The 25,985-nt window shown below is 47.4% G+C and overlaps 1 protein-coding gene and 1 non-coding gene across 2 annotated transcripts in view; both read right to left on the bottom strand.

Annotated features, from left to right (window-relative positions):
* The window catches only part of SLC7A6 (solute carrier family 7 member 6), a 310,477-nt gene that overhangs the window by 120,638 nt on the left and 163,854 nt on the right, over window positions 1-25,985 (bottom strand). Inside the window, exon 6 of the mRNA XM_085637726.1 lies at window positions 16,930-17,033. Coding sequence (XP_085493852.1) covers window positions 16,930-17,033 — 104 coding nt within the window. The remainder of the gene's footprint in view (window positions 1-16,929; window positions 17,034-25,985) is intronic.
* On the bottom strand, window positions 1,226-1,299 carry TRNAT-AGU (transfer RNA threonine (anticodon AGU)). The gene has a single exon. It is a non-coding gene; the product is annotated as a tRNA-Thr (tRNA).

The following is a 25,985-nucleotide window of genomic DNA, read 5'->3' as shown; positions in this document are numbered from 1 at the left end:
CTACTGGCTCCTGTCCCCGGGTCTATCCCCCTGGTTCCGGACTTTGAAGACCTTTCCTAGAACATACTCAGACCACTCTCCGGTTTTACTGTGTTTGGATGTTCCTCGCCCTGAAGGTTTTGAGTGACAATGGCGATTCCAGAGTAGGGCGCTTCTGGACGACCTATCCTGTCATGAGGTCACTGAGGCGATTGAGGACTATTTTGAGCTCAACACCGGCTCGGTGGACTCATGGGTCGTGCTCTGAGAGGGGTTTAAGGCATACATTCGGGGAGTTTGCATAGCGAAGCATGCTGGAGTCTTAAAGGCACTGCGCGCGACGCTCACTCAGCTAGAGGTGCAGTTAGAATCGCTAGATGTGGAGGCGAGACAAGCGGCATCAGAAGACGTGTTTGCTAGGCGGCTGCGCCTCATGTCGGACTATAGGGAGGCCGCGGATAGAGAGATTCTATATCTCGGCAAATACCACACTGCACGTCGTTACGGCGAGGGAGACCGGCCGGGGTGCACGTTGGCGCAGGCTTTGCGACCGCCGTACAGTAAGTCCTTCATAGCTGAGGTTAAGGGCGAAGACGGGGCGCTCCGTATGACACCCTCTGAAATCAGGGATGAATTCCTGTCCTACTTCACGGCGCTATACACGACCAGACAGAGTGATAACTTCTCGGCACGGGAAGACTACTTATCTGAAATCGCGCTGGTGTTTCTGGAAAATGGCATGCAGGAATTCATGGCGGAGCCCATAACGGTGGCAGAGGTTCGAGGGGCGATTAAAGTATTGCGGGGCTCCTCGGCCCCGGGGCTAGACGGCCTATCAGGCGATTTCTATAAGGCATTTTCGGATCTGCTGGCACCCAAACTCATCGAGGTGTACGCGGAGGCCTTGGAACGAGAGACTCTCCCGCCCACTCTTAGCGAGGCAGTCATAATTCTGCTTCCAAAACCAAACAAAGACCCGGCGCTATGTGGGTCATATAGGCCCCTTTCGCTATTGAATATTGATTATAAGATTCTCGCCAAAATAGTGGCAAACAGACTGTCGCAATTGATGGAGTTTATTATTGCGCCCGCTCAATCGGGCTTTGTACCCCATCGCTCGACTTCCTTGAACTTGCGGACCTTATTTACAGTATTGCATAGAATAAACCCAGACACGCCCGCGGCGGCCGTTCACCTCGACACTGAAAAAGCCTTTGACTCATTAGAATAGAATAGACAAAAAGCAATGCACTGCTGAGATTCGAACTCAGGGTCTCCTGCTTACTAGACAGGCGCTTTAACCAACTAAGCCACAGCGCCACACGCATTGTGGGATTATCGACTTCCCATTGGAGTTAAATTCAACTAGTACTTTTCAAATTTTCTGCATTTTGATATGTTTCTGCTCTTCTGTGTAAGGTCACCCAGAAGAATAGCTCCAGCATATGACAAGGACACCCCAGCACCGACTGCCTTTCAGCTCTCTGTGATAAGTATGAGCAGACTCAAACTACTGCAAATAATGACCCGTCGTTAACCTGGATGCAGAGGTCGAAGTGGGTAGGACCTATTGGGAACGGAGTTCCCATGCTTTATGAATTTTACAAAACCTTTTCCCATATATTGTTTTAAAAAAGCAAAGGGACAATTCACGCTGATCTTCAGGTGTATCCAGCTGGAAGGGAAGGAGAGGTATGTTCAGTACTGTGAAGCAACAGAGGTACAGACAGCCACAGAAGAAATACGATCTCGCCAGGGAGCTGGTTACTTGTAAGAAATGTAAGTGTGTTTTTAAGCCCGGAGGTACCTTTGGACAAACTGTGTGCTCTTGGGCAATAACTTTTTCTTCTGCTCTATTTTGACTAGTTTGCAAGTATCTACTATTAACGAGAAAGCTACTACTGTGTGGTTAAAAAAACACACATGGGTGCAGACCCAGCGCCGCTCCTAGGATGACGTCAAGCTGAAGCTCCGCTCCATGGGACTTCGATATGGTCTCCTCTTCCCCGCCCGGCTCAAGGTCATTTTCCAGGACAAGACCCTTTTCTTTGACACTCCCCAGGCGGCCTGGAACTGGCTCACGGAGGAGCTGCCTCTTTGGTGGGGGGGGGAGACCTCCCCCGTCCGGCGGGAACCCTCGCTGTCCTGCTCGGCCCTGCCTAGGCCCCAGAGACGTCGGACCAGGTCCCGTAACAACAACCATCGTCGGGAGGCGGCCTCTCGATCACCAGGCGCGGCCTCGTCGCACATCTTCTCCCGGGTCTCGCGTCGGGGGTCTGTCTCCCCTGGCCTGGTTGCTCCTCTGATGGACCAGAGCAGTCTCCCTGGGCCCTCGGGCGCAATGCAGCACACGGTGTCGGACTCGGACCTGTCCCAGAGCCCCGAGATCCGTATATCCGGTACCGACGAGACCGATTGAGGGGACCACACAAGGGACTTGTTCTCGCCTCCTGGCAGCTTCTACAGAGACATTGGTCGTGGCACCTTTGTAGTGAGGAGGTTCTGCTTCATGATGGCTGGTCCGGGTGGCGTATGCTCGGCCTTATCTCCGGACTCACTTTCATACTACACACAAAATGGACTTGATTGTTCTGGCAGCAGTTAATGTATCTTTATCCGGTTACATGGAGGGGTGTCCATCTCTGCCATGCTCCTGTCTTGCTAATCATTTTAGCTTAGCACTTAGTCTCCTTGTGGGGTTGCTGGTTTGACCTAGTTTCCTTTTCAGGGCGACAGATGCTTCCTCTTCAGAAGTATAGGGTGGGGAGGGTTGGGGAGCGGGGTGGGGGTGGGGGGGGAGGGGAGGGAGAGACCGTTGTCTGCTAGTTTGTTGTTTTTAGCCGCCTACAGGCCGCTGTTCCCAGTTCTGCACGGTAGCTACACACGTCTGTTTGCCTCTGGGGTTGACATGAGACTCGATAGCTCACACATCTCTTACTAAACGAATCGGACTTTGCCCTGTCGACTTCCCTGGGGTCTGGGCTTTTTCGCGCTGGCCTACCCCCCCCTCCCACATCGCCCATCCCGATGGCACATACCTTTACTAGAGCCCTCCATATCCTCTCCTGGAATGTTAATGGCCTGTTAGACCGTATTAAGCGTACAGCTGTCCTGCTTGGCGGCCATACGCCAGATATCCTGATCCTGCAGGAAACACCTCCTGGGCTCCCAGTGTAATTTCCTCGCCCGGTATGGGTTTGACAGGGTCCGGCACTCTGGCTTTGCACGGGGTTCTCGGGGGTTTGCTATCCTAATGTGGCGTGGCCTTCCCTTCACTCTCATTCGCGCCGAGCTGGACACGCAGGGTCGATTTGTAGCTTTGACTGGCGCGATTGAGGGACAACCCATTCGTCTCCTATGCACATACATTCCCCCACCCCTTTGACCTCCACACTCCGCCGCCTCACTCCCACACTCTCCTCCTTCCCTCCGGGCCTGATGGTGGTGGGGGGGGGGGGGTGACTTCAATGCCGTCCTGCAGCCCTCGTGTGACACAACAGGTACTCCCTCGGCTCCTCACCTATTTTCTGCAAGACGCCTTTCTGAGTGGTCCTCTGCCCTGGGTCTCTGCGATGCATGGAGGGTGTGGCACCCTCGCAAGGAACAATACACCCACACTTAGGCAGCCCACCACACCCACTCTCGTATTGACCTCTTCCTCCTGCCAGCTACAGACTGTCAATTGCTATCCGGGGTCACTATACTGCCCAGGGGGATCTTGGATCACTCCCCCATTTCCCTCCGCATTGGGACCTCCGCCCCTGGCACCCATGCGGTCTGCGAATGAACGCCTGGTTCCTAGAGGACGCCGACTTTGTGTCCTCCCTCGGGCGGGAACTGCAGCTTTACTTCTCGACTAGTATGGGGTCTGTCCCATCACCGGGAACCCTATGGGAGGCTGGAAAGGCGGTGGTGCGGGGTGTGTCTAGAGGCTTGATCCACGCGAAACGTACGGAAAGGTCGGCTCGACTCGTGAGGCTGGAGGCACAGGCGGCCCGCTTGAAGGGTGCCCAGGCCACCGACGGCGGTGAGGATTCCGAACGACAACTCGCACGTCTCCGTGAAGAGATCTCTCAAATCTCGTTGGAATCTGCCAAGATGCTATGGCGATCGTCGGAGGCACGTATATACGGATGAGACGATAAGAATGGTAAATTGCTCCACAATTTGGTGTCATACCCCAGAGCCGCCCGTATCATTCCTGAGATTCAGACTAAGACTGGAACCTGCCAGGCCACGTCTCAAGCCATTGCCCAAACCTTTGCTAAATACTATGCAACCTTATATGCAGCCCGACCTCCCCAGACCTCCTTGGCGGCCTTATTGGCCGAGACTCAAACACATTTGCCTTGTCTCTCCCGGGCAGCCTCAGGAGACCCTTGACCTTCCAGTTACCTCGGAAGAAATACATGGGGCTATCTCAACATTGCATTCCGGCAGGACGCCTGACCTGACGGCAACCCGCAGGAATACTATGCGACTTACCGCGACACCTTGGTACCTCATCTTCTGGCTCTGTTCACGCACGCAGCGGAGTAAGGATCCTTCCCACCTGAAGCCGACGAGGCTACCATTATCGTTCTCCCCAAGACACACCCACCCTCCCTTGACTGTGCCGATTATCGCCCGATCTCGCTCATCAATACTGAGATCAAAATATTTGCCACTGTGGTGGCCCAATGGCTTCGGCCCCACCTACACGACCTGGTCCACTCGGACCAGTGTGGATTTATGCCTGGCCGGGGTACCCGGCACTGTATACGCCGCCTCCATCTCGCCCTCGCTCATCGCCATTGCCTCACCCCGTACTTGGCGTTGCTTTTCATAGACTTTGAAAAGGTGTTCGACGCGGTGGATTGGGGTTACCATGGCGATGTGCTGGAGAGGATGGGTTTCGGCCCCCTCTTCCGACGCCTTGTCGGGGTCCTTTACTCTCAACCAACCCAGGGCACAGGTCCTCATTAACGGCGTGCTGTCCGAGGCATTTCCCATCCAGAGGGGCACCCGCCAGGGTTGTCCACTTTCACCACTATTATTCGCCTTGGCGATAGAACCTCTGGCTTCGCTTGTCAGTCAGGACTCTCATCCGTGGCTGGACCTGGGATCTGAGTCACGCCGATAAGATAGCCCTGTACGCTGATGTCCTTTTATATTTAGCAGACCCCGAAAACTCTGGTCCGTGCTGCCTGGGCGTCCTCTCGGCTTTTGAACGGGTCTCTGGCCTTCGGCTCAACCCGGCGAAATCTACATTGGTCCCTCTGCACCCATCTCGGTCATGCTTTGATTGGCAAACAAATATTCCCTTACGTAAGCAGTCCTTTAAATACCCGAGTGTGTGGGTCGCCCTCCTTCCGGAGCTCGAATGGGCCCTGAACATTGCGCCCCTGGTCGCCAGAGCCAAGGCGGACTTTAAGAAGTGGCAGAAGTGGAGAAGTGTGGCTCAATGATTAGAGCGGCAGACCCCGACGGCAGACCCTGATGCAGAGGTCTAGCCCGGGACCAAGGTTCAATTCCCCGCCTCGGCGGGTCTTGGGTTCAAAAATTCCACGGACCTGAAAATTCTCGCCTCGGTGCCTATTCCAATCATGGAGTCCCACTCTGCAACTCTGGGCAATAGCTTGCTTAATCTCCACAACGGCCCCCACAACGCTAAGGATGCCTGGCCTCCACCTTGGGGGTGCCCAGGAGTGGACGCCTCACAGGGAAAGCCAGGATGGGTTCCACAGCGGTATTCGTACAAGCGCCTTGAGACCATTGTGGGTGAGTAGTGCGCTATACAAGTATCAAATTTACAAATTTACATCCCTCCCTCTTAACCCCTTAGGCCGTAGTGCCCTTTTTAAAATGATGGTCCTTCCCCGTTTTCTGTACATTCTACAGAACACAACTGCTCACCTCCTGAGCAGCTGGTTCCGGGAGATGGACAGTGTCCTCATTCGCTTTCTGTGGGGTAACGGGAGATCGCAAATGTCCTTAGCGCACTGTTGCATCCCTCCCTATGACGGGGGCATGGGGGTCACTAACCTTCACCTTTACTACCTAGCCACACGACTTATCGTGATCCACGACTGGTTCACAGGTGGCTGGTCTGATCCGGCGTACCAAGTGGAACTCAGAACCCTGGACTTTTCGCGGATCCAGGATCACCTATATGGGTGTCCAGTGCCACGGGATCTTCCTTCCATCAATAAGTCGGTGTTCCTGGCCTGGCGCACGGCTTTGCGCTACATCCAGTGGGACCGAAAGCTCACCAGGCAGACGCCCTTGTGAAACGGAGCATGATTGAGGGAGGTCTCCTCCCTTCGAGACTTTCGCGTTGGGACCTCGTAGGGATCTCACTTTGGGGGGGGGGGGTCGAGGATTTACAGATCCCTGGTCAACAATGGTCCTGCGTCTCTTGCCCGCCTACGCACCCGGTGGGAGGGGTAGTTGGGCACCCTGGAGGAGGCGGACTGGAGGGATGCCCTTATGGCACCCAAGACCCTGACAACCCTGGTCAACAATGGTCCTGCGTCTCTTGCCCGCCTACGCACCCGGTGGGAGGGGTGGTTGGGCACCCTGGAGGAGGCGGACTGGAGGGATGCCCTTATGGCACCCAAGACCCTGACAACTTCCTCAGAACTACGCCTTACCCAACTTTACTTCCTTCATACGGCTTACCTCACCCCGTTATTGAGCCGTTTTGGAGGGGAGAGGAAGCGGAGCTCACGGGCGCCCTGGGTTGGGTGGTTCCTCGCGATTCGCTGCCCCTGCTGCTAGGGGTGCTGGATGGCCTGGACGGATCCCGGGCAGATAAACGCTTACTAGGAACGGCGGTGGCGGTAGCGAAGTGGGACAGTGCCGCATTGCGGTCCCAAGCCAGACCACCCACTGTGCGGCGCTGGAGGCGGGGGTGGATTGGTGCCGAGCCCAGGAGGAGCCCCTTTTTGCGGCTAGAGGTTGACCAGAGATGTTTGGCAGAGTATGGGGTAAATGGTTCAATCTACTTCCCCCGTGAGTGATCCGAATGCGTAAGAGATAGTACTAGTCCTCCTATAATGGTCTATCTATTCTATCTGTGTTTTGTGAGCATCAGCCTTGATAACTTGCTTATATCTCACCTGATTAATGTGTTGATCTGCTACCGCTGTAAGTTTGTGTTAGCATTGATAACTATAAAAGAAATACACATGGACTGAGTGTAACCAGGAGGAGTGCAGAAGTGCCCAGCCACGTGGTATATTCACCAAATGCATATCCTTTGCAGCAAATTGCAGTAGTCTAGTGTCTAATTTCTATTTCATGCTGTGCAAACCACCCTTTTAACCTCCACCCACTGTTGGCTCAAGTCAGCACTTTGAAACAGACTTAATGGAGGAAATAAATACCAAAGGCCACACTGTGGTAGTCATTAACACATTCAAGCTGTTTCTTGGCAGTGTTGAGGCTGCTGTCGGTGCCATGAACAACAAGCAGCGTGCTACGTTACAACAGGTGAGCAAGCGCTGGAGCCCTGTTGTGCAGGGCACGCCTTAGCTACACCCCTTCCCTCCCAGCCACACACAGACGCTGGGTTCAGGGCTTATAGAGGGTTGAATGAGAGATGCTTGTCCTTTGAGAGGGTTTGAAAAAGCGGGAAACAAAAATGCACGACAATGGGGGTCCTGCAGCGCTTCGGTGCATGTAGGAGCCGGAGGCACAATTACAGGACAAGTCTACAATATGATGGAAGGTTGGCCACCGAACTATTTTGCTACATCAGACGGCTACAGTAATCGCACTAAACCAACTGAGCTGTCTACAGTGTAAAAGTGCCTTTCCCATCGATTAGTTTACTTTGCAGTATTTTCTAAGATGCTGTTCGAAAAGTATTTTATAAGCAGTCACCTTAGTTGTAGAACATTTTGCCCCTTTCAGACATGTCTCTAACCCCACCCCAGGGCACTCATTCTTTTTTATGCGCTGCATCCACTTCTTGGTAAATTCTGTTTTTTATTTTTTGCAGCTACAATAGACACGAGTATGCCTATGAGCAACAATAGTAAAAATATCACTGTAACTCCATCCACTCCTTTCTACCACCATCTTTCCCCACCTTCGAACCTTGCACCCCAATACTCTCCCCGGTCCCCCACCTCCCCCTGTCCTCCTTTGCCTACTACACTCCCTCCCTTAACCATCAAGCCACCCAACACTCCGTGCTCAGCCCACCTCTCCCTGGAAAATAAACTTGATTCTCTCATCTCTTCCATTTCCCAGCTTGAAGCGTCCATTTCACTTTTAAGTGCCAAGATATCCCCCTTCCCTAATAACCTCCAGAGGAATTCCTTGCTCCCCCGCCCCAATAAAGCCAACCACAGTCTGTCCTCCACAGACATCGCCAACTTACTGGCTAGCTACAAGACTACCAACGTCAATACCCCTACACCCTCCTCTCCTAAAAATTCTACTCAATTCACTATTCAGACCATCTCTTCCGTCAGAACTTACCAGCCTCCCTCTCATGGGGCACCCTCATTCAAGAATCTAATCCCTATCTTCCTTAACAGCTCAAATACTCCCATCACCAAAACAGGTGCGTAAGAGCTACATTGTGTGCTCCGCAGCTGCAGATCTGCAACCAAACACAAACTGGAAATCTCTGACACTATCACCCACCATAATCTTGACATGCTCTTCCTCACTGAGACCTGGTTTAATGACTCCTCTCACACTATGTTTGATCTTCTGATACCTACCGACTACTCTATCCTCAGAAACAACAGAACAGATAAGATCGGGGGAGGTGTTGCTATTATCTTCAGAAACTCCCTTCAAATTAAAGCCTTTCCAAGCATCTTCTTTCTTACATTCGAATGCCTATCCCTAGAACTTCAAGTTCATCACGGCTCATCCTTCACGTTCCATGCCATCTACCACCCGCCTGGTAACTGCTCTTCCTTCATGGAGGAACTCACCGACTTCATTAGTGACCAATATTCCCAAAGTGACAGACAGATCTTCCTAGGTGACTTCAATCTCCACTGGGGCTCCGTGGAAGACTCGGCTGCCAACAAGCATGCCACCTTTCTTTCAGCTAATGATCTTGTCCAACACTGCTCGGAAATTACACACAAGGGTTCAATTCTGGACCTTGCTATTTCTAAATCAGACCTGCTTACCATTGCTCCCCCTATCCATGTAGACCGGTCAGACGATTTCCTCATTCCCTTCCGTTTTCACCTTTCGCACATTATAACTCTCGGCCAACCTAAAAGGGCTTCTACCTGGTTCCACAACACTAAAAACATTGATCTTGAGACTGTGTGATTCTGCTATGCGTTCACTTCCTAGACCAGACCCTTACGCGAATGTCAACGATCTCACCCCCCATTGACTCTCAATCCTAGCAGCCAAAATCGACAATGTCGCTCCACTCAAAAGCAAAAGGAAAAGACCCACCCCCTCAGCTCCTTGGTTCAATAAAGCGCTCTATGACGAAAGGAAAAACCTTAGAATCTTGAAGAAACATTGGAGACAATCTCCATCCATCTCCAATCTCTTTACATTCGGCAAGATCCAAATACCACAAGCACATCTTCCATGAAAAAGCATCACATTTCAGTTCCCTCCTCGACTCAGGTAAAAACAGACCGAAAAAACTTTGACCTCATTAAAAACCCAAACTGCTCTCCCCAAACCTGGATGCTTCAAAGAAAGCAACTGAATTCGCTATATTCTTTGATGAAAAGGTCAAATCACTGGTGGATCAGGTCCCCACCCCACCCCCATTGAGGAGCGAAAATCCTTACTCACTCGGCTGAACTTTGCCACCATCTCGGAAGATGACCTCCTCAAATGCATCCTCGAAAACCAAACCCTCCAACCATTTTTCTGACCCCATACCTAGTGTCATCGCCATTGATTTCTATACCAATACTCTCTCCTACTGGACCAGGCTAGTTAATCTCTTCCTCAGTCAAGGATCCCTCCCAGCTGTCCTCAAAAAGGGACAGGTTACCCCTCTTCTAAATAAAAAACCTCCGCAGATGTGAACAACCCCAACAACTTCCGCCCCATCACCAATCTCCCTTTTCTTTCAAAAATCACAGAAAAATGTGTTGCAAAACAACTTTCCCAACACATTATGGACAATAATCTCCTTGACGTGTTCCAGTCTGGCTTTATTCAAAATTGCAGCACTGAAACAGCCCTGCTGCAAGTGATTGATGATGCGCTGCATATACTCGATTCGGGGGAATCGTGCCTCCCGATTCTTCTTGAACTCTCTGCAACCTTTGACACTGTTAATCACAACACCCTCCTTAACACTCTTCAACAGAGAATGGACGTGGAAGGCACAGTGCTTAAATGGTTTGCCTCATTCCTCTCGGACAGATCCCAAATGATCAAGATTGCAAACAGTCTCTCGTCTCCACTGGTGGTTGGTCAAGGCGCCCCTCAAGGTTCTATCCTTGCACCCACTCTGTTTAATCTCTATCTGAAACCATTAGGGAACCTCCTAAGCAAATCTGGGATCCTTTACCATCTCAATGCGGGTGACACTCTGCCTCAAGGTGTCTTCCTCACAAGATCTCTCACTACTCAACTCTACTCTCAACTCTATTCACAACTGGATGTTAGTTCACCAACTCATTCTCAATCCTTCCAAAACTGAATTCCTGTTCAATCCTGGATAGATCAACTGAAATTACTCAACAATAAACCCATCATTGTCGACAGCGCTAAATCCCTAGGTGTCATACTTGACAAAAGACTCAACCTAATCTCACACATCAACTCCATTGCCAAGAACGCACGTTATCAGCTGCGCCTTCTGTGGGGGATTCGTTGGTTCTTCCCGGAGAAAGTCCTAAAAACATTGGTCCAATCGCTAGTTCTCTCTAGACTGGATTATTGTAATTCTCTTCTGACTGGCCTACCCAAATCTCACCTCTCCCCCCTCAAATCCATCCTCCATTCAGCAGCTTGCTTCATTTCAGGGTCCAAACGAAGTGACCACATCACTCCTATCCGGTCTTCTTTTCGATGGCTTCCCATGAGGCAAGATCTATTTACAAAACGGCCTGCATCACCCACAAAGCCCTGCACACTTCCACCCCTCACTATCTGGTGAATAAACTGAAACTGTCTGGAGGCTTGAGACCTTCTCGGAATGCGTAAAAGTTTCTGCTTGAGCCCCCCTCCTTCAAAAGGGAAAAATCGATGGCTCAATCGTTCTCAGGTAATGCGGTGAGAATCTGGAACTCGCTTCCTCCATTGCTCCGTGCCACCACCTCCATCCGGATCTTCAAAGCTGACCTCAACTCTCTTCTATTCCAAAGACACTTTCAGAACTAATACCTTCATTCTCAGACCCCGCCAGGAAGTTTGTTAGTCATTGTAAATTTGTAATATTTTTTATACATTCCTTGCTTGCTGTGTTTGATATTGTATTCTTGCTTTCTATGTTTTTCCCTACCTCCTATTGCTTTCTGTGTTTGATACTGTGTCCTGCTATTTTTCTCAACGTTCTATTTTGTAACATTTCTCTCATGTAACTTAACTGGTTCTATTGTACAGCGCTCCGACACCTTCGGGTAAAGTCCGCGCTTTATAAAAATGTATTAAATAAATGAATAAATGAGCAGGCTTGCTTTGTCCGTGCAGTAAGCAAGGCACAGCAGCCGCCCAGCTTACTGGAGAACCACAAACAAAATCATATTCTTTGCTAAGGACTGCAGCAAGTTATCACCTTTTGGTTCACTGCTTTATTTGCAGTTTGTCTAGCTGTGTGTAGTTTAGTCTTTAAATGGACCACTCGCAGAAATCGAAAAAATTGGCGCGTCGGGGATTGAAACCTCGACTTTGGTGTTATTAGCACCACGCTCTAACAAACTGAGCTAACTGGCCAGTTTATGCGTTCTCTGGTACGCATGCATTTTCTGGTGCATGCTTTTTAACGTCTGCATAGAACCGTGAAGAGTGTGCACTGCGGTATTCAAATTTGGGCTCTCCATCATCCCTCATTCTATTTTACCCTCACTTTAGGAAAGCTGAATTTAATATTCAGATAGAAGTATATAATATGAGAGAACTGTCCGCAGTGTTATAGTCCTAAATGGCAAAAGACCGAAGCAACACTATGAATCTATTTAATGATTTAAGAATGAACATTTTGATATTGCCATAAGAATAGTGACAATGTGGGGGCATTTTACAGTGATAAAGTCCAAAATTGTTTAATTTTTTGGTTTTTTTGAAGAATGAAACGGCAAAAGATAGTAGGTCTTGTAAAGAGTAAGAATAATACAATCGCAAAAAATACAATTTTCACGCTGTCACTGTACCTCTCCGGTTGGTTTTATCTTCTCTGCTTCTACCTTTCACAGGCCAGGATAGAGATGAGCGTGTCATTTTGGCTTCAGAGAATGATAAAACTACTTTACCCTATTTGCCCTCTTTCTCTCCATCTCTTCCCCAGGAGAAGTCTTCCGGATAACCCCTGAAGGCATTTGCACAAGGAATAAGACTCTGCTAATTGTATTTTCAAGGAGCACCACCACCAATACCAATACTAGCACCACCACCAATACCACCACCAATACCACCACCATCAACACCAATACCACCACCACCACCAATACCAATATACCACCAATACCACCACCTCTAGATCACCAGTAATAGCAGGGGCATTGTACGAGGCGGGAGCTGCAGCCGAGACCATCCCTCCCTTAATCATCAATCAAGGGAATTATAAGCACTCTAGTCTCCCGTGAGGGTCTCAAAGTGCTGGTGGGGGTGGGGGGGGGGGGGGGGGGGAGGAGGAGGTGTCAGCAGATCCGCTTAGCCGAAGAGCCAGGTCTTGAGGGTCTTCCTGAAGGTGTTCAGGGAAGGGGCACGTCTGATGTCTGTCGGTAGCTCGTTCCAGGTCTTGGCTGCGATGTGGGAGAAGGATCTTACGCCTGCCCTGGCCCTGCAGATGCACGGTGTTTCAGCCAGATCGAGGTTGGTAGATCGGAGGTCTCTCTTGGGTACGTGGAAGTTGATTCTGTCGTTGAGGTATTTTGGCCCTCCCTCTATACCTGCCATTAAGCACAGCCCGCCCTGCACCAGGAGGTTAAGTGAGGGCCCTACTACATCTGGAGTGTTTTTTATTAGGCCAAAGATAGCAATGAAATTACGCAATGCTACACTGCACACTAAAATCACAGAGGGGGCAGGAAATAGCCCCCCTCCCACTCTTACTCCTGAGCCGCGACAGAGCAAAAGGTGTTGGGGCGCTTTGTTAAGTGTTTATAGCTCGGACCATATGTAGCTCTCACTTCACATTTTGCGTCTGTGTAATTTACAACACTTACGCATCTTCTTCACTGCACTATTAACCCCTGCTTTGAAGATGTCTCAGGCCGGTCTCTTCCTCTGATATTTATAATCTAACAAGCCGTCGAGAAGGCCCTTTATTGCAATTCAATAGGCCTCGCATTTGCAAGAGTTTAAGCTATTAATACTGTAAATGACAATGCCTTTTATTTATGTTTTAAAACTCAAAACACAAATAAAAGGTATTGTCAATACAATGCCAATAGCTCAAACTCGCGTGAATGCGAGAACTACTGCATTGCAAATGCTCAGTTAAAAAAGGTGACAAATCAGATCCAAAATGCTAATGCCCCATTTTCCTCCTGGACTCTTCTGTAAAATTGATGAGGAGTGTTTTGTTAAAGAGGCTGGAGGAATGGGCCCGGGAAAATTCTATTCTTTCCCCAGCCCAGTATGGGTTCAGGAGGGGCCTAGGAACAACTGAACAATGCGTCAATTTAGACCTGTTAATAGGGACATATACATGGGGTAAGCGGGGTCTCTGTAGCTCTGCTTTGTAAATCTTAGCAAGTGCGTTTGACCTAGTTAATCATTCTATTTTATGGTCTACCCTGACTAGCCTAGGTGCTCCCATGGCAATTTCTTTCTTGGCTTGCCATTATGAGAATCTATTGAGCAAAGGCTGTTATGGTCCATGTGGCGAATGCACACCCGATTTTAATGTAGGAAAGGGTAGTAGACAGGGATGCGTATTAGCCCCTTTATTGCTTTCCCTTTTTATTAATGTAGTGGATTAAGTCTTGCAGGCCGTTCAGGCTGATATTCCCCTCATTACAGGGAGCTTTATTCCGGTGCTATACACCAATAATGAAGTATTAATATCTAAGACCCCCAATGAATTGCAGAAATTGATAACAGCATTCGGGGAGCATATGGCATCTAAAAAAATTAAAATCAACAAATCAAAGCCTTTTACAATGATATGCGAGAAACAACCAAATAAGTGTAGGCCCTTCTATATCGAAGGCTCCCTAGTCAACAGCGTGAATACATTTTGCTATGTTGGGGTCCAGTTTATAAGTAATGGCATATGGGTGCAACAGTTTGCAAATGCTAAACTTAAAATGAGGAGGAATTGAGAGGTTTTTTAATATTTTATTTTCATCTAAACTGGGTCAGCCTCCATTAAAGAAATGATCGAGATTTACAAGTTTAAAGTTCTTTACATTTGGGGCTGGACTGTGGGGGTACACTACTAGCAAATCTCTTCCAGTTGAGAAAAACACTTTTTTCACGCGACTCCTTCGTTTGCCTGCCTCAGTTCCATCCCTAATTGTGCATAAAGAGGTGGGGTTGTTTTACCTGGAGAATGAAACCTTTGTTGCTCTAGCTCTCCATCTGGATGAAAGACTAAACTAGCTTTACCACATTGATTACACTTCATTTAAAACTGAAATCATGCCTTTCGCATTCCATTGCTGGCCTCTATAGTTTCCACGTTCAAGTCTGTGTTCCATTCGACAGTGGGTGAGGAGCCAGCACAGGTATTAGCATTAACTAAGAGTCACATTAAAGCTACTTTTAGTCTGTATAGGTCCGAAATTAGACTTTGTGTAGAGACAAAGAAAACGATGGTTGCTATGTAAATGTCCTTGGAGGAAAGGGAGTATTTGAAGTGTATTAAAAACAGCCAACACCGTTATGTCCTAACTAGATTTAGAAGTGGTATGGTGCACCAATTGGTTGCATTTCCGAAGATGAATGCCTATACCACTGACAAAACTCCTTGTTCCTGTGATGGAATGATTACGCCAACACATAGCACTTTATTTTATCTTTTAAGTTTTAAAAGGAGCTGCGATGTCAATATTTGAAACCCCTTTTTATTATGCAGAATACAAGAAACTATAATGATGCACTGACATTTCTGCTTGCACTAAAGTATCAATTTGTGTGTTTTGGTGTTGCCCTTACTAGTAACTCCAGATTGATTTATAGGGGTGATAATTGAGGCTCCAGCTCTCACCCAGTTATTTTAGTGCTTTCTGTCAATTGAACTCCCAAAAATCGTCATTAATTTGTTTTACGTCTAATTTTAAGAGTCACTACACAATATGATCAAATCTCAGCCCCAAATAAAGTTTCATACAATTGTTTATTCAAATATATCTTGATAGTGACACTAAATAAGGAGCCTCCCATCAGCCTGTGGAAAGCTAATAGGGCCCATTCGACTGACAGGACAATAGCAATTTTGTGTACATGTTGAACACAAGACAAATTAGCCAATACAGTTACACTAAACTTGCTCAAATGGGCAATTTTGTATTACCTATCTTAAAGTCATCAGATAATCCAAACTTTTCCTCAACTGAGAAACGAGTCTTATTAGAGACAAAAACTTCCAAACTGAGTGAGCAAACTTTGCAAGGTATTAGTTGAATTGTCTCCAGGAAAGGCTTCCTGCCGTTCGTGTGGCTTGAAACTTGCGAGTAAAAGCAGAGATCCAATACAGAATATGGGCAGAAGCATGATTTGGAATGAGGTCAAAACAATTCTGGCACTGGCAAACAAGAAGCAAATGACAATGCCTTTGAGGATGAAAGCAAAGAAGTGTAGTATATTCAGTAAAGATGTGTCAAATGGTGTGTGCCAGATAATGCAGTGTCAAGGGCTTGCTAGAAATAAGGTCATCTGCAAACCAAATGCAACACATGCAATAAACCATATGAAACTAAGAAATAATGAACTAAAAGGAGCAGATTACATTAAAGGCAAGGAGCTAAAGGCCGGTCGGACGAGTGAAGAGTACTCTCTGCCACTCGAAGCCAGAATAATTGTATTAAATATTAAAGGTTCAGTATATCCTGGATGGAGGACGTTGGAAGACTAGCGATTATATTGAAACTTACCCTAAACATTTCATTATGTGAACAGAGATACTTTAAGCCCTGAGGAAGTCAGAGATGCGGACGCATCCTATCTGACGAAACACATGTTGGCTATTTTGCTACCTGGAGAAGATAAGACGTGTAAATGAAGGATGAATAGTGACCTATGATGGAAATATTGGAGGAATAAAACAATGGAGCCTGAACGAAGACGGACTGGACTTAGATTTCATATTACACATTGAGTGGTGCTCAGGATAATCTGTTTATGTACATTAAAGGCAAGAAGTCAGACCGTCGGAAACTATCTTCAAAACCATCAGAAGATACATTTAAGGAATGGGAAAGGAAAAATTATGTATGAGCAAATGTTAGCGGACAATATAGAAATTATGAGAAAAGAACATGTTCAACCCATGTGTTCAACAGTCATTAGTAATAGAGATGTATACCAAATATATATTTTTTTTAAATCACTATTTAACCACGGTCTGAATCCCTTTTAAGTTCTAGAACAGCTGCAGGAAAAGTAATCCAGTGGCAAATTGGACGGGTTTCAATGTCTAACTATGCACATTCTAGAAATACATTATTGTAGAAATATAAATTTCATATTTGAATTTTGATTTCTTTCCTGGACACTGAAGGCATACATAGAGTAAATATGAAACCTATGACATACAAAGAAATACAAACTAATAAAACGAGAAACTCAAGTAAATCATAAAAACTCAGGTACAAATAAATGTATATTATAAACATGGAGGTACATTACCTAGATGCCGCTAGAATTGATGAATTGAGTCCACCAAGACATGAAAGAGCTACAGCGACGGGGATTGTCCAACTGAATATGCCGTACACTAAGTCAGAGAAGGTCTAACATAATAAAGAAAGGAACAGATTAAAAAGGCGCCATATAAAAGGTATGCATAAAAAAGCTTTTTAAATTATCCTTTTCATAACTGGTGCAAAAAGTATATTGGTCTACAAGTAAGACAAGTATTATGTAGGCTATCAGTTAGATTACTACTTTGTTGAGTATCTTATCACTTTGCTTGGTTTATTAAGCTTACTTTGTCATATGCTGGTTGTTGCAGCTTGACCTAATTTTAACTGACGTTGTAGTCTGTTAAAATAGTCATCTATACAACGCTTCTCCTATTCACTGTGTTTGACTAAAGGTGTAACTGGTTAGTAGGCCTCTGACATAAATCCTAGTATCAATGCTATCCTCGTTAAGGTCTTGTGTGGTATCCTGTGGAGTCTTGGCATGGGATCCCTGAGTGGAATATTAGCGGGTAAACATGCCTCGATTCCACGAGTGGCAGTTAGCCCAGGCTTTCTCTCCCCAGAAGGAGACAAAGTTATTTTCTCAAATAAACATAACTTACCTGAAACGTACAGCATGAAGACATCCTTAATTACGACATCTTGCTGAAACTATATTTTTTTAAGCCTAATGTACTAACAAAATAACTCTGCAGCAGTAAAATAAATAAGACGATGCAAAAGACTAATACACCAGCTATTATTTGAGCTTAGGTACCTCTCATTGGAGTTTAAGGCCATTTCTTTCCAACAAGGCCGAGTACTCCGAGATTCCTGCAAGTAAACCAGGGCAAGGCATGCTCCCTCTGCATAGTGCAGCCAGGGAAAAAGTTATTTTAGAAAACCATACCTTGTTGTGACCAAATTTACACCCCCCCCCCCCCCAACCACAATATGAAGCGGTGTATGAAAATTATTTATTTTGCCCTTAATATACTTTCGATTTATCATAGTCTAGTGAGTAGGCCGAAGGTCTACCCAGCTTCAAATCTTTGCACAGAAAAACAAACATTTGCAGTTCTCAACGTTTTCGCAAAAGAGGTCAAAACTGCACTGCAACAAAACGGCGACTCTAAAAAGAATTATTTTCACCCACTAAGGCTTTTTGGATATGCAGACGCCCAGCTCAAGTTTCTATTTATGGCACCTATCTTCGGGAGTGTTCATCTCTTCTCTTCGTATTCGTACTCCATCAGAGCACCTTACACTCAACTCCAGTCCCCTGAATACAGAGAGAAATGAGATCACGCAGAACGTATTAAGAGTAAATCCGAGGCGGTTAACCCTCGGTGCCAAGTTGTGTGCTCATTACTGGGTCACAAGGCACTCTTAATTTCACAAAAGCTTGTTTCATTGTGTTTACAGTGTAACTTCACACTTTTTTCTTTAAACACAACCAGCCCTTTTCACTGGTGTGGCCTACTGGACCATCAGATTTATCTGGTTAAACTTTCAAGAGCCTAAGAAAATACGGAGGTTCACCCTTTCTTAAATAGCATGTGTACAATTTGGCAGCACTAGGAAATGCTCATAAAGGAAGACCAACCAATGGAAAACCAGGCTTAGATTTCATTTAGCTCAAGTGAAGATCAAAAACATGTATGTTCTGAACATTATACTTCAGTACCCTAGTAGAGAGAACTAATCATTTATAATGTATTTCAAGTAAAGCCGTGCCCGTCTGCCGGGGTTGTAGGCACAGCCAGGGAATAATGCAGGCTCTTCAGCGCTCACCATTCTACATCGTTTCCGCAGTGCTTTGTACCTAGACCAAACATGAGAGTATAATCGGGGAAACGAACCGTGCATGGAGAAATCAATAAAAACAGGCCTCTGCAATGCAATAGGTCTCGCATTTCCGCGAGTTTGAGCTATTGCATTGTAAATGACAATGCCTTTTATTTATGTTTTGGTTTTTAAAACATAAATAAAAGGCATGGTCATTTACAATGCCAATAGCTGAAACTCTGGCAAATGTGAGACCTATTGCAAATTCTTGACCCTCCTGCAGTAAAAGAAACTCATTAAAGAAAATAGTGCTTACAGGCTAAAGACGACGCACCATGTAACAAACGAAGTAAAAGGGCTAGTCCTCATGGGAGGTTACAAATGAAGAATGAATCAGAAGCCAGCATTTAAGAAGGGCGATGACACAAGCCAATGACAAATATGGGCGGAGAGTGGAAGTGGCTTCAAGTCCATACTCCAATACAACATGGCTTGCAGAGCAGCGCATGCGCTGCCCAGGCTTGACCTAAAAATGGCACAACCCTATATTCCTGGGACCCTGGGTAATCAATAGTACAGGAAGGCAATGGCTCCCTCCGGGAAATCCCTAAGCCTGAGCTGCCTCGGTATAAACAATCAACATGTACACAAAATGTAATGGTACAAGAATTTTCTATTGTCAATCTTTACAGATCAGGGGTGTTTCAGTGAACGGTACTGTAAATAACGTGGCATATGTGAATACATTGTGCACTAAATTGTTATTTGTTAATAGATACAAAACAAAATAACAATGTAGAGTCATTTGCAAATAAATTTCCAGTTTTCTCATAATTAGAGTACAGTTTGTGCAACTAACAATAAAGGTCATTCGACGTGTCATAAGTGTCGACTTTTCGACCCCAGGCATTAATTTCGTGGGTCTTCAGCAGGACTGATTTGTAGCACCTACAAAGATAGATAAGTATAATTTTGATCTCAGCTGTATAAAGGGCTGTACTAAATTACATATAGAAATGTGCATGTTGCACTTACCACACCACTGGTTTGAAAAATGTGTACGTAATGGCCACTGGGTCCTAAAAAAATACATCTTAAAGATAAACAATATAATGATAAAAGGGCACACAATATGTTTTCAAATGCCAAGGAACGTTGTGTCCTTTGTGGTACCCAAAGCATTGGTGAATCATTCTAGAATCAAATATTGCCACCAGTTCTACTTAATGGAGGCAACAATGCCTTGAGCTCACAAAACTTCAACCGAAAGTCAATCAAACCTATTAATCGAACCATTGCTTAGTGTGTGCTCTGATCTATAATCACAGAAAGACCTAATGTGTAAAAAAGTGATTAAAGCATGTTCTTTGGTCATATTGAAATAGCATTAGAAACGTGATGCTGCAATTATTTTCTGGACTAGTGCACTTATATTGTAAAAATAAAAAATAAAAACTGACAGTCTTGAAGGATACAATGAGCAGGTTATTAACACTGACTAGGTAAATCTGTGTATTTTCAACCAACGTTTTGAAACCTACGAGGGCTGTGTCCTTGTTAACAGCAACAATGGGACACAAAAGACACTACAGTCTCCCCTCTTGTGTGTATGGTCCTCGGAAAACGGCAATAGTTATAATAACGTACACGCTTTCTCCTTTGTGGATGAAGCAAATTGATGTGTTACGATATCAAGTCACCGTCGTCTGATTGATGATGGAAAATCAAGAGGAAACCACGTATTTTGCAGCGTATGAAAAAAGGAAGGAACTGAAGCCATACTGCCATCAAGTCAGTGCAGGGAGAACTCACCTCTGCGTTTCATTCATTCAAATCAGACAGAGTTTGCTTGCTGCCTGCGCGCGAACGCTTTAAATATTGGCCTTGTCAGGAGCGCTGCATGCACACTGCATTTCAGAATGGATGGTAATGCAGGGTATTAAAAAATCTGCTTCACGAACACATCAAAGCGTTGTGTCAAATCCTATATATTATGCCTAGTAGTATAATGTGAGGCGAGCATTAACCAGTGTTGTAGTTTTAATGTGTAAAGAAACTATAGATAAAAGGACAAATTCATATAATTGGAAAAAGCTCATTGGATTCCGAAAAACGGGCCGAAGGGAGACCATCAAAAAATTCTGGTAACTGATGAAAAGCAAACCTCAAAAAGCATTTGCAATGCAATAGGTCTCGCATATTGCATTTCAAAGGTTTTGTTGTTTACTAGCGGCCATGCGGCGCTTTCACATTTATGGATGCTGCGTCCTTTACTTTAGACAAGCCGCGTCTAAAGAAAGGGGTGTGGCCACTATTAAAGTGAAACCACTGCATGTGGAGCTTTGATTAAGAATTTTTTTTTTTTTAAAGCATCTGTTGGGGGGTGTGGCCAGCAGCATGGCGGACGAGACGTGTCCTGCCGAAGCTCCGCTAGCCCGCTGTAATCCTGACCATATCCTGAGCTCTTATTCAGCCCGCATCGACCCACGCCAGGTTCCGAAGTTGGAGAACAGGCTGGATGTTCGACGAGAAGCGGTGAAGCCCCGTGAGAGTCGCGACACCCGGGGAGCCGAGACGTGGAGGTGCTCCGGTGGGGAAGCCAAGATGGCGCTGGGAAGGCCTGCGGAGCTCGAGGGACGAGCCCGGCAGAGGACGCCCGTGCCGGAGATGCTTGATGCCACGGAGACGGTGTGAAACCATCGGGGGGGCTAAGTCCGCGAGCTGAGACCACCCCCCCCCCTTGCTTTTCCTCCTCCCCGACACATGAGGGAGAAGACTGCCGCCGGGACTGGAGAGGACCAGGGCGGTAGAAATCAATCAAGACCCGGGTGCGGCCCTTCGCAGGCCGGGGCAGAGCCGGCTGCGGACAGTGGTCGGCCTGCAGGAGCTGCGCCCGCCGAGACGCGGGCAGGCTCTCCACTGAGCAGACGAGGAGCGCGATCCCGGTGGCGGGAGCACCTGCACTCACCGAGCCCCGAGCGGTGGAAGGCCTCGGAGGGGGAGGAGGAGGTGGAACAGCAAGACCCTGATGGACTGAGCGGGACGCCGGGGGGCACATTGCTAGCTACCAGGATAAGGCAGAAGCGAGAGACGGTGCCCCCACAGCAGTGGACCATACAGTGGTGGGAGCAGGCCATAACTAACTTAACATAACGAATTTCATAGCGCGCGCTGCATCGCATTTTGCGATGCAGGTCACGCAACGGAGTTAGTTTTATTTATTTAATTGTTTACTTACCTCCAATTATCCATATTCCGGTTTTTAGTAGCCCCCACCCTGCCCTTCCCCCGCCCCGCCTTTCCGCCCCACGGAACTCCCTCCACGGGCCGCGGCTGGAGGCCGCTGAGGTGAGGAAGCAGGCTGGTGTCCTAGGGGTGGAGCAAGGCTGGGCCCCTAGGAGGACAGAGCACAATCGGAGGAGTGTGCAAGGGCCCCCCCGACGGGTGATCACCTGCGGTCGTAGAGGCACACTGGCTGCATCATAATCCCGGCAGAGTGGCCAAGGCCAGTGGCCCCCCCCCCACTGTGTGCAGTGCCTTTCTCTTAATAGTATTTTGGAAAAGTTTGGTTTGTTTTTTCTTTTGTGTTTTCCGCTCCGTTTTTTCTCCCGCCCCTCTCCCCTCTCTTACCCCCCCCCCCCGCTGCCCCCCTTTCTCTTTTTTCTCTCTTATGTTTAGTTGTATCTCACTTCCTTTTCCTATTGTTGTTGTTTGGACTATTCTTTGATTTGATAGTATTTTGAGACGTAGCAACTGAGAGGCTGGTTGGTTGAGGGTGGGTAGGCGCTTATAGCCACTTCACAGGGGAGGGAAGAGGGTGGGAGGGGAAGTTTGAAGGTTTAGAACTTGGGGTGGGATCCACGCGACAAAGTTGGTCATGTTGACCCCGGGCAGAGTCTGATGGGTGGAGGGGGGGTTTGGGGGGGGAGTGGGAGGTTAATGCAGATTTTGGACAGGAAACGTGGGAATGTGTCATTTGCTAATTTTCAGTGAGAGGGTGTTGCAGGAGGGTGCAGAGCGGGGAGAGCAGCAGGGTTCGAGGATACCTAGCAAGGGTAATGGCTAATCATACCCCGTATCCAGTTTTATCATGAAATGTCAACGGGATGGGGAACAAGGTAAAGCGAGGGTTGGTTGGGTCCTACTGTAAAAGGCTAAAACCGGATATCATCCTCTTACAAGAAACACATTTAAAGGGCACGCGATGCAATTTCTTGGCCCGTAGACCGTATACGACTCTGGCACACGCTGGGTTTTCTACTGGGGAGATTTTAATAAGGAAAAGTCCGCAGTTCAGGATTGAGCATACTTGGAGTGACCCCGATGGAACGTATGTGGCTGTAAAGGGGATCTGGGATAGGAGACATATCACGCCGTCAGTGTGTATGCCCCCCCTAGATTACAGAAACGCACCATGGATAGGTTAGCTGCCATTCTTCTCGAAGCAGGTTCCCACACACATATAATGGGCGGAGACTTCAATGGTGTGATGGACCCTGCATGGGACAGCACGACGGCTCCAGCCGGAAACCCATAGGACACCCCACTCAAAAGGTTTGTGGATACTTTGGCACTCACTGACCTGTGGTGCAGACACCATCCCCGGACAAAAGCATATTCTTTCTACTCAGGGGCCCATAAGGCCTTCTCGAGACTGGATTACATATTCACTTTGGCTGGTGAGAGAGTGAAAAAAATTGAATATCTAGCACGAGGTTTTTCTGACCATTCACCTTTATGGCTGACAATGGGGACCCAGAGGCAAAACCGTGTGGGGGCTTGGAAATTTAAATTCGTTGGAATTGCAGGGCCCACAGGTGGCCCGAGAGATTAGGGTGACACGGAGCTCTACTTTAAGGAAAATGTAGGGTCAGTGGACTCTGCTATCACTCTGTGGGAAGCTTACAAAGCAGTCCTTCTGGACAGAGCCCAGAATACCATAGCGCATAAAAAGCGCAAAGAAAATGAGGAGGTAGCAAGAATTGAAGCGCAGCTCCTGCAGGCTGAAACGCAAATCGCTGCAAACGCTAGCCACGCCCAGTTGAGAAGGTTGAAGCTCTTGCAGCAAGAGTATTTTGCGTTAGCCAAGAGAGATGTACAGCACGCCATACAAGCAATGCATAGGAGGTTGTACGACGTGAGTGATAAAACGGGTAGACTACTTGCCTGGCTCAGTAGGAAGGAGCTGGAAAATAGATGGGTAACCCAGCTACAGACGGAAGATGATCAGGTCCATGCAACCCCGGAGGCCATAGCGCATGCCTTTGCAGGTTACTATGAGGCCTTCTATGTGAAAAGATCCTTAGCGGATGATGAACAGATCCACATGTATTTACAATCCATACAGCTCCCTCGGCTGGAGTCCAGCGAAACAAGCGCTGGAGGCAAAGTTGACAGCTAAATAAATTATGGAGGCCATAGGCCAGATGAAACCGAGGAAGGCTGCGGGTCCCAATGGACTCCCACAAGAACTATTTAAACGACATGGGGCACTTTATAGCAAGCATCTCTTGCAGATGTATCTTGAGGAGCAAGAAGTGGGTACACTCCCTGAAGATTTGAGGGCTGCCACTATTGTGGTGATACCTAAAGAAGGGCGGCCGCCGCAGAGATGTAGCTCGTAGAGGCCCATATCCTTACTAAATATAGAGACTAAGATCCTGGCCAGAATTCTGGCCAATAGGCTCATGCAGGTTATTACTGGACTTGTTCACAGGGACCAGTCTGGCTTTATGCCCAAGAGATCAACGAGACACAACCTTAGACGCGTCTCTAACTGGTTGGAGATGGTAAAACATAGAACTGAGCCCCACCTTATACTATCCCTGGACGCCGAGAAGGCCTTTGACACAGTCCATTGGCCGTTTCTTATGGCAATTCTGGATAGACTGGGATTTGGTCCGGAATTCAGGAAGTGGATAGCCCTACTGTATGAAGGACCAGTGGCAAGGGTCAGGGTCAACGGGGTTACGTCTCTACAGTTCCCGATTGAAAGGGGAACAAGACAGGGCTGCCCCGTCTCCCTTGCTTTTCGCAATAGTCCTAGAGCCCCTTGCATGTATAATTAGAGCGCATCCAAGTATAGCGGGTTTCCGAGCTAATGACAAAGACAATCTCGAGGAGCGTATTTCATTGTATGCCGACGATATACTCCTATATGTCACGAACCCCGGCAAGATACTCCCACCATTATGACATGCTGCGAGGAATATGGTAGACACGCAGGGTACAGAATTAACTGGGAAAAGTTGTGTATTTATCCGGTGGGACAAGGTGGTGAGACCGCAGTGTATCCCAGCTAACTCCAGGTTGCACCTACAGGAATAAAGTACCTGGGTCTTCATGTCACGCTGGATAAGCCGCGGGCACTGGAGCGAAACCTGTATACGATATTAGGCGAATTCCGCTCAGACGTAGAACGTTGGGCCTCTTTGCCCCTGACGCTGCTTGGAAGAGCGGCACTCTTTAAAATGATAACTTTACCAAAAATGTTATATGTGCTGCAAAATACTTACCATCCAATCCCGGAAGAGGTGTTTATCAAGATTGATGACAGCCTAAGAAAGTTCCTTTGGAGAGAAAAGCCTCCAAGAGTAGTACTGGCGAAGCTACAATGCAACTAAGATAGTGGCAGCATTTCCTTGCCGGACCTTCGCTCCGATTACTGGGCTGCCCACTTGATAGTTATTAACGACTGGGAATTCGGAGACAGGGTTCACCCTACGTATGCGCTTGAACACACACAGTTCTTCAAAAAAACATTCCTGCATTATCTATATGGAGGTAAAGGGGTCGCGAGATTGTTGCCAGCAACACAGACTGTAATATTGGCCTGGAAGAAAGTGGAGAGGCGGACGAAATGGGAAGGCAAGGTAACCAAGGAAACTCCTCTGTGGGTGGGAACATAACTCACGGAATTTGCTAAGCTGACAGGTTTCCAGAAATGGGACTTGGTAGGCATTTCCCAACTTAAAGATATAGTATACCGGAAGGAACTGGTGACGTTTTCGCACCTCCAGACTGAGTACGACATGAGCCAGACGCAGCATTTTAAATATTTGCAATTGAGGCATGCATGGAGGGGGCAGAGTATTGATATGGAGGGCCTCCCGGAATACTCCCCCCTGGAGGGTAGGCTTTTGATGGACGAAATTGGGGGGAAAGCACTGTCCTGGACCTATAGAACAATCATGAATAACACACCGGATCCTCTGCAGACACTGAGGTCACGTTGGGAAGCTGATCTGGGGGGACATAGATAACTTGGACTGG

Source organism: Triturus cristatus, chromosome 12, assembly GCF_964204655.1.
Source record: "Triturus cristatus chromosome 12, aTriCri1.1, whole genome shotgun sequence".
NCBI lineage: Eukaryota > Metazoa > Chordata > Amphibia > Caudata > Salamandridae > Triturus > Triturus cristatus.
The sequence above is the reverse complement of the archived record's forward strand: the minus strand, read 5'-3'. Positions and strand labels throughout refer to the sequence as shown.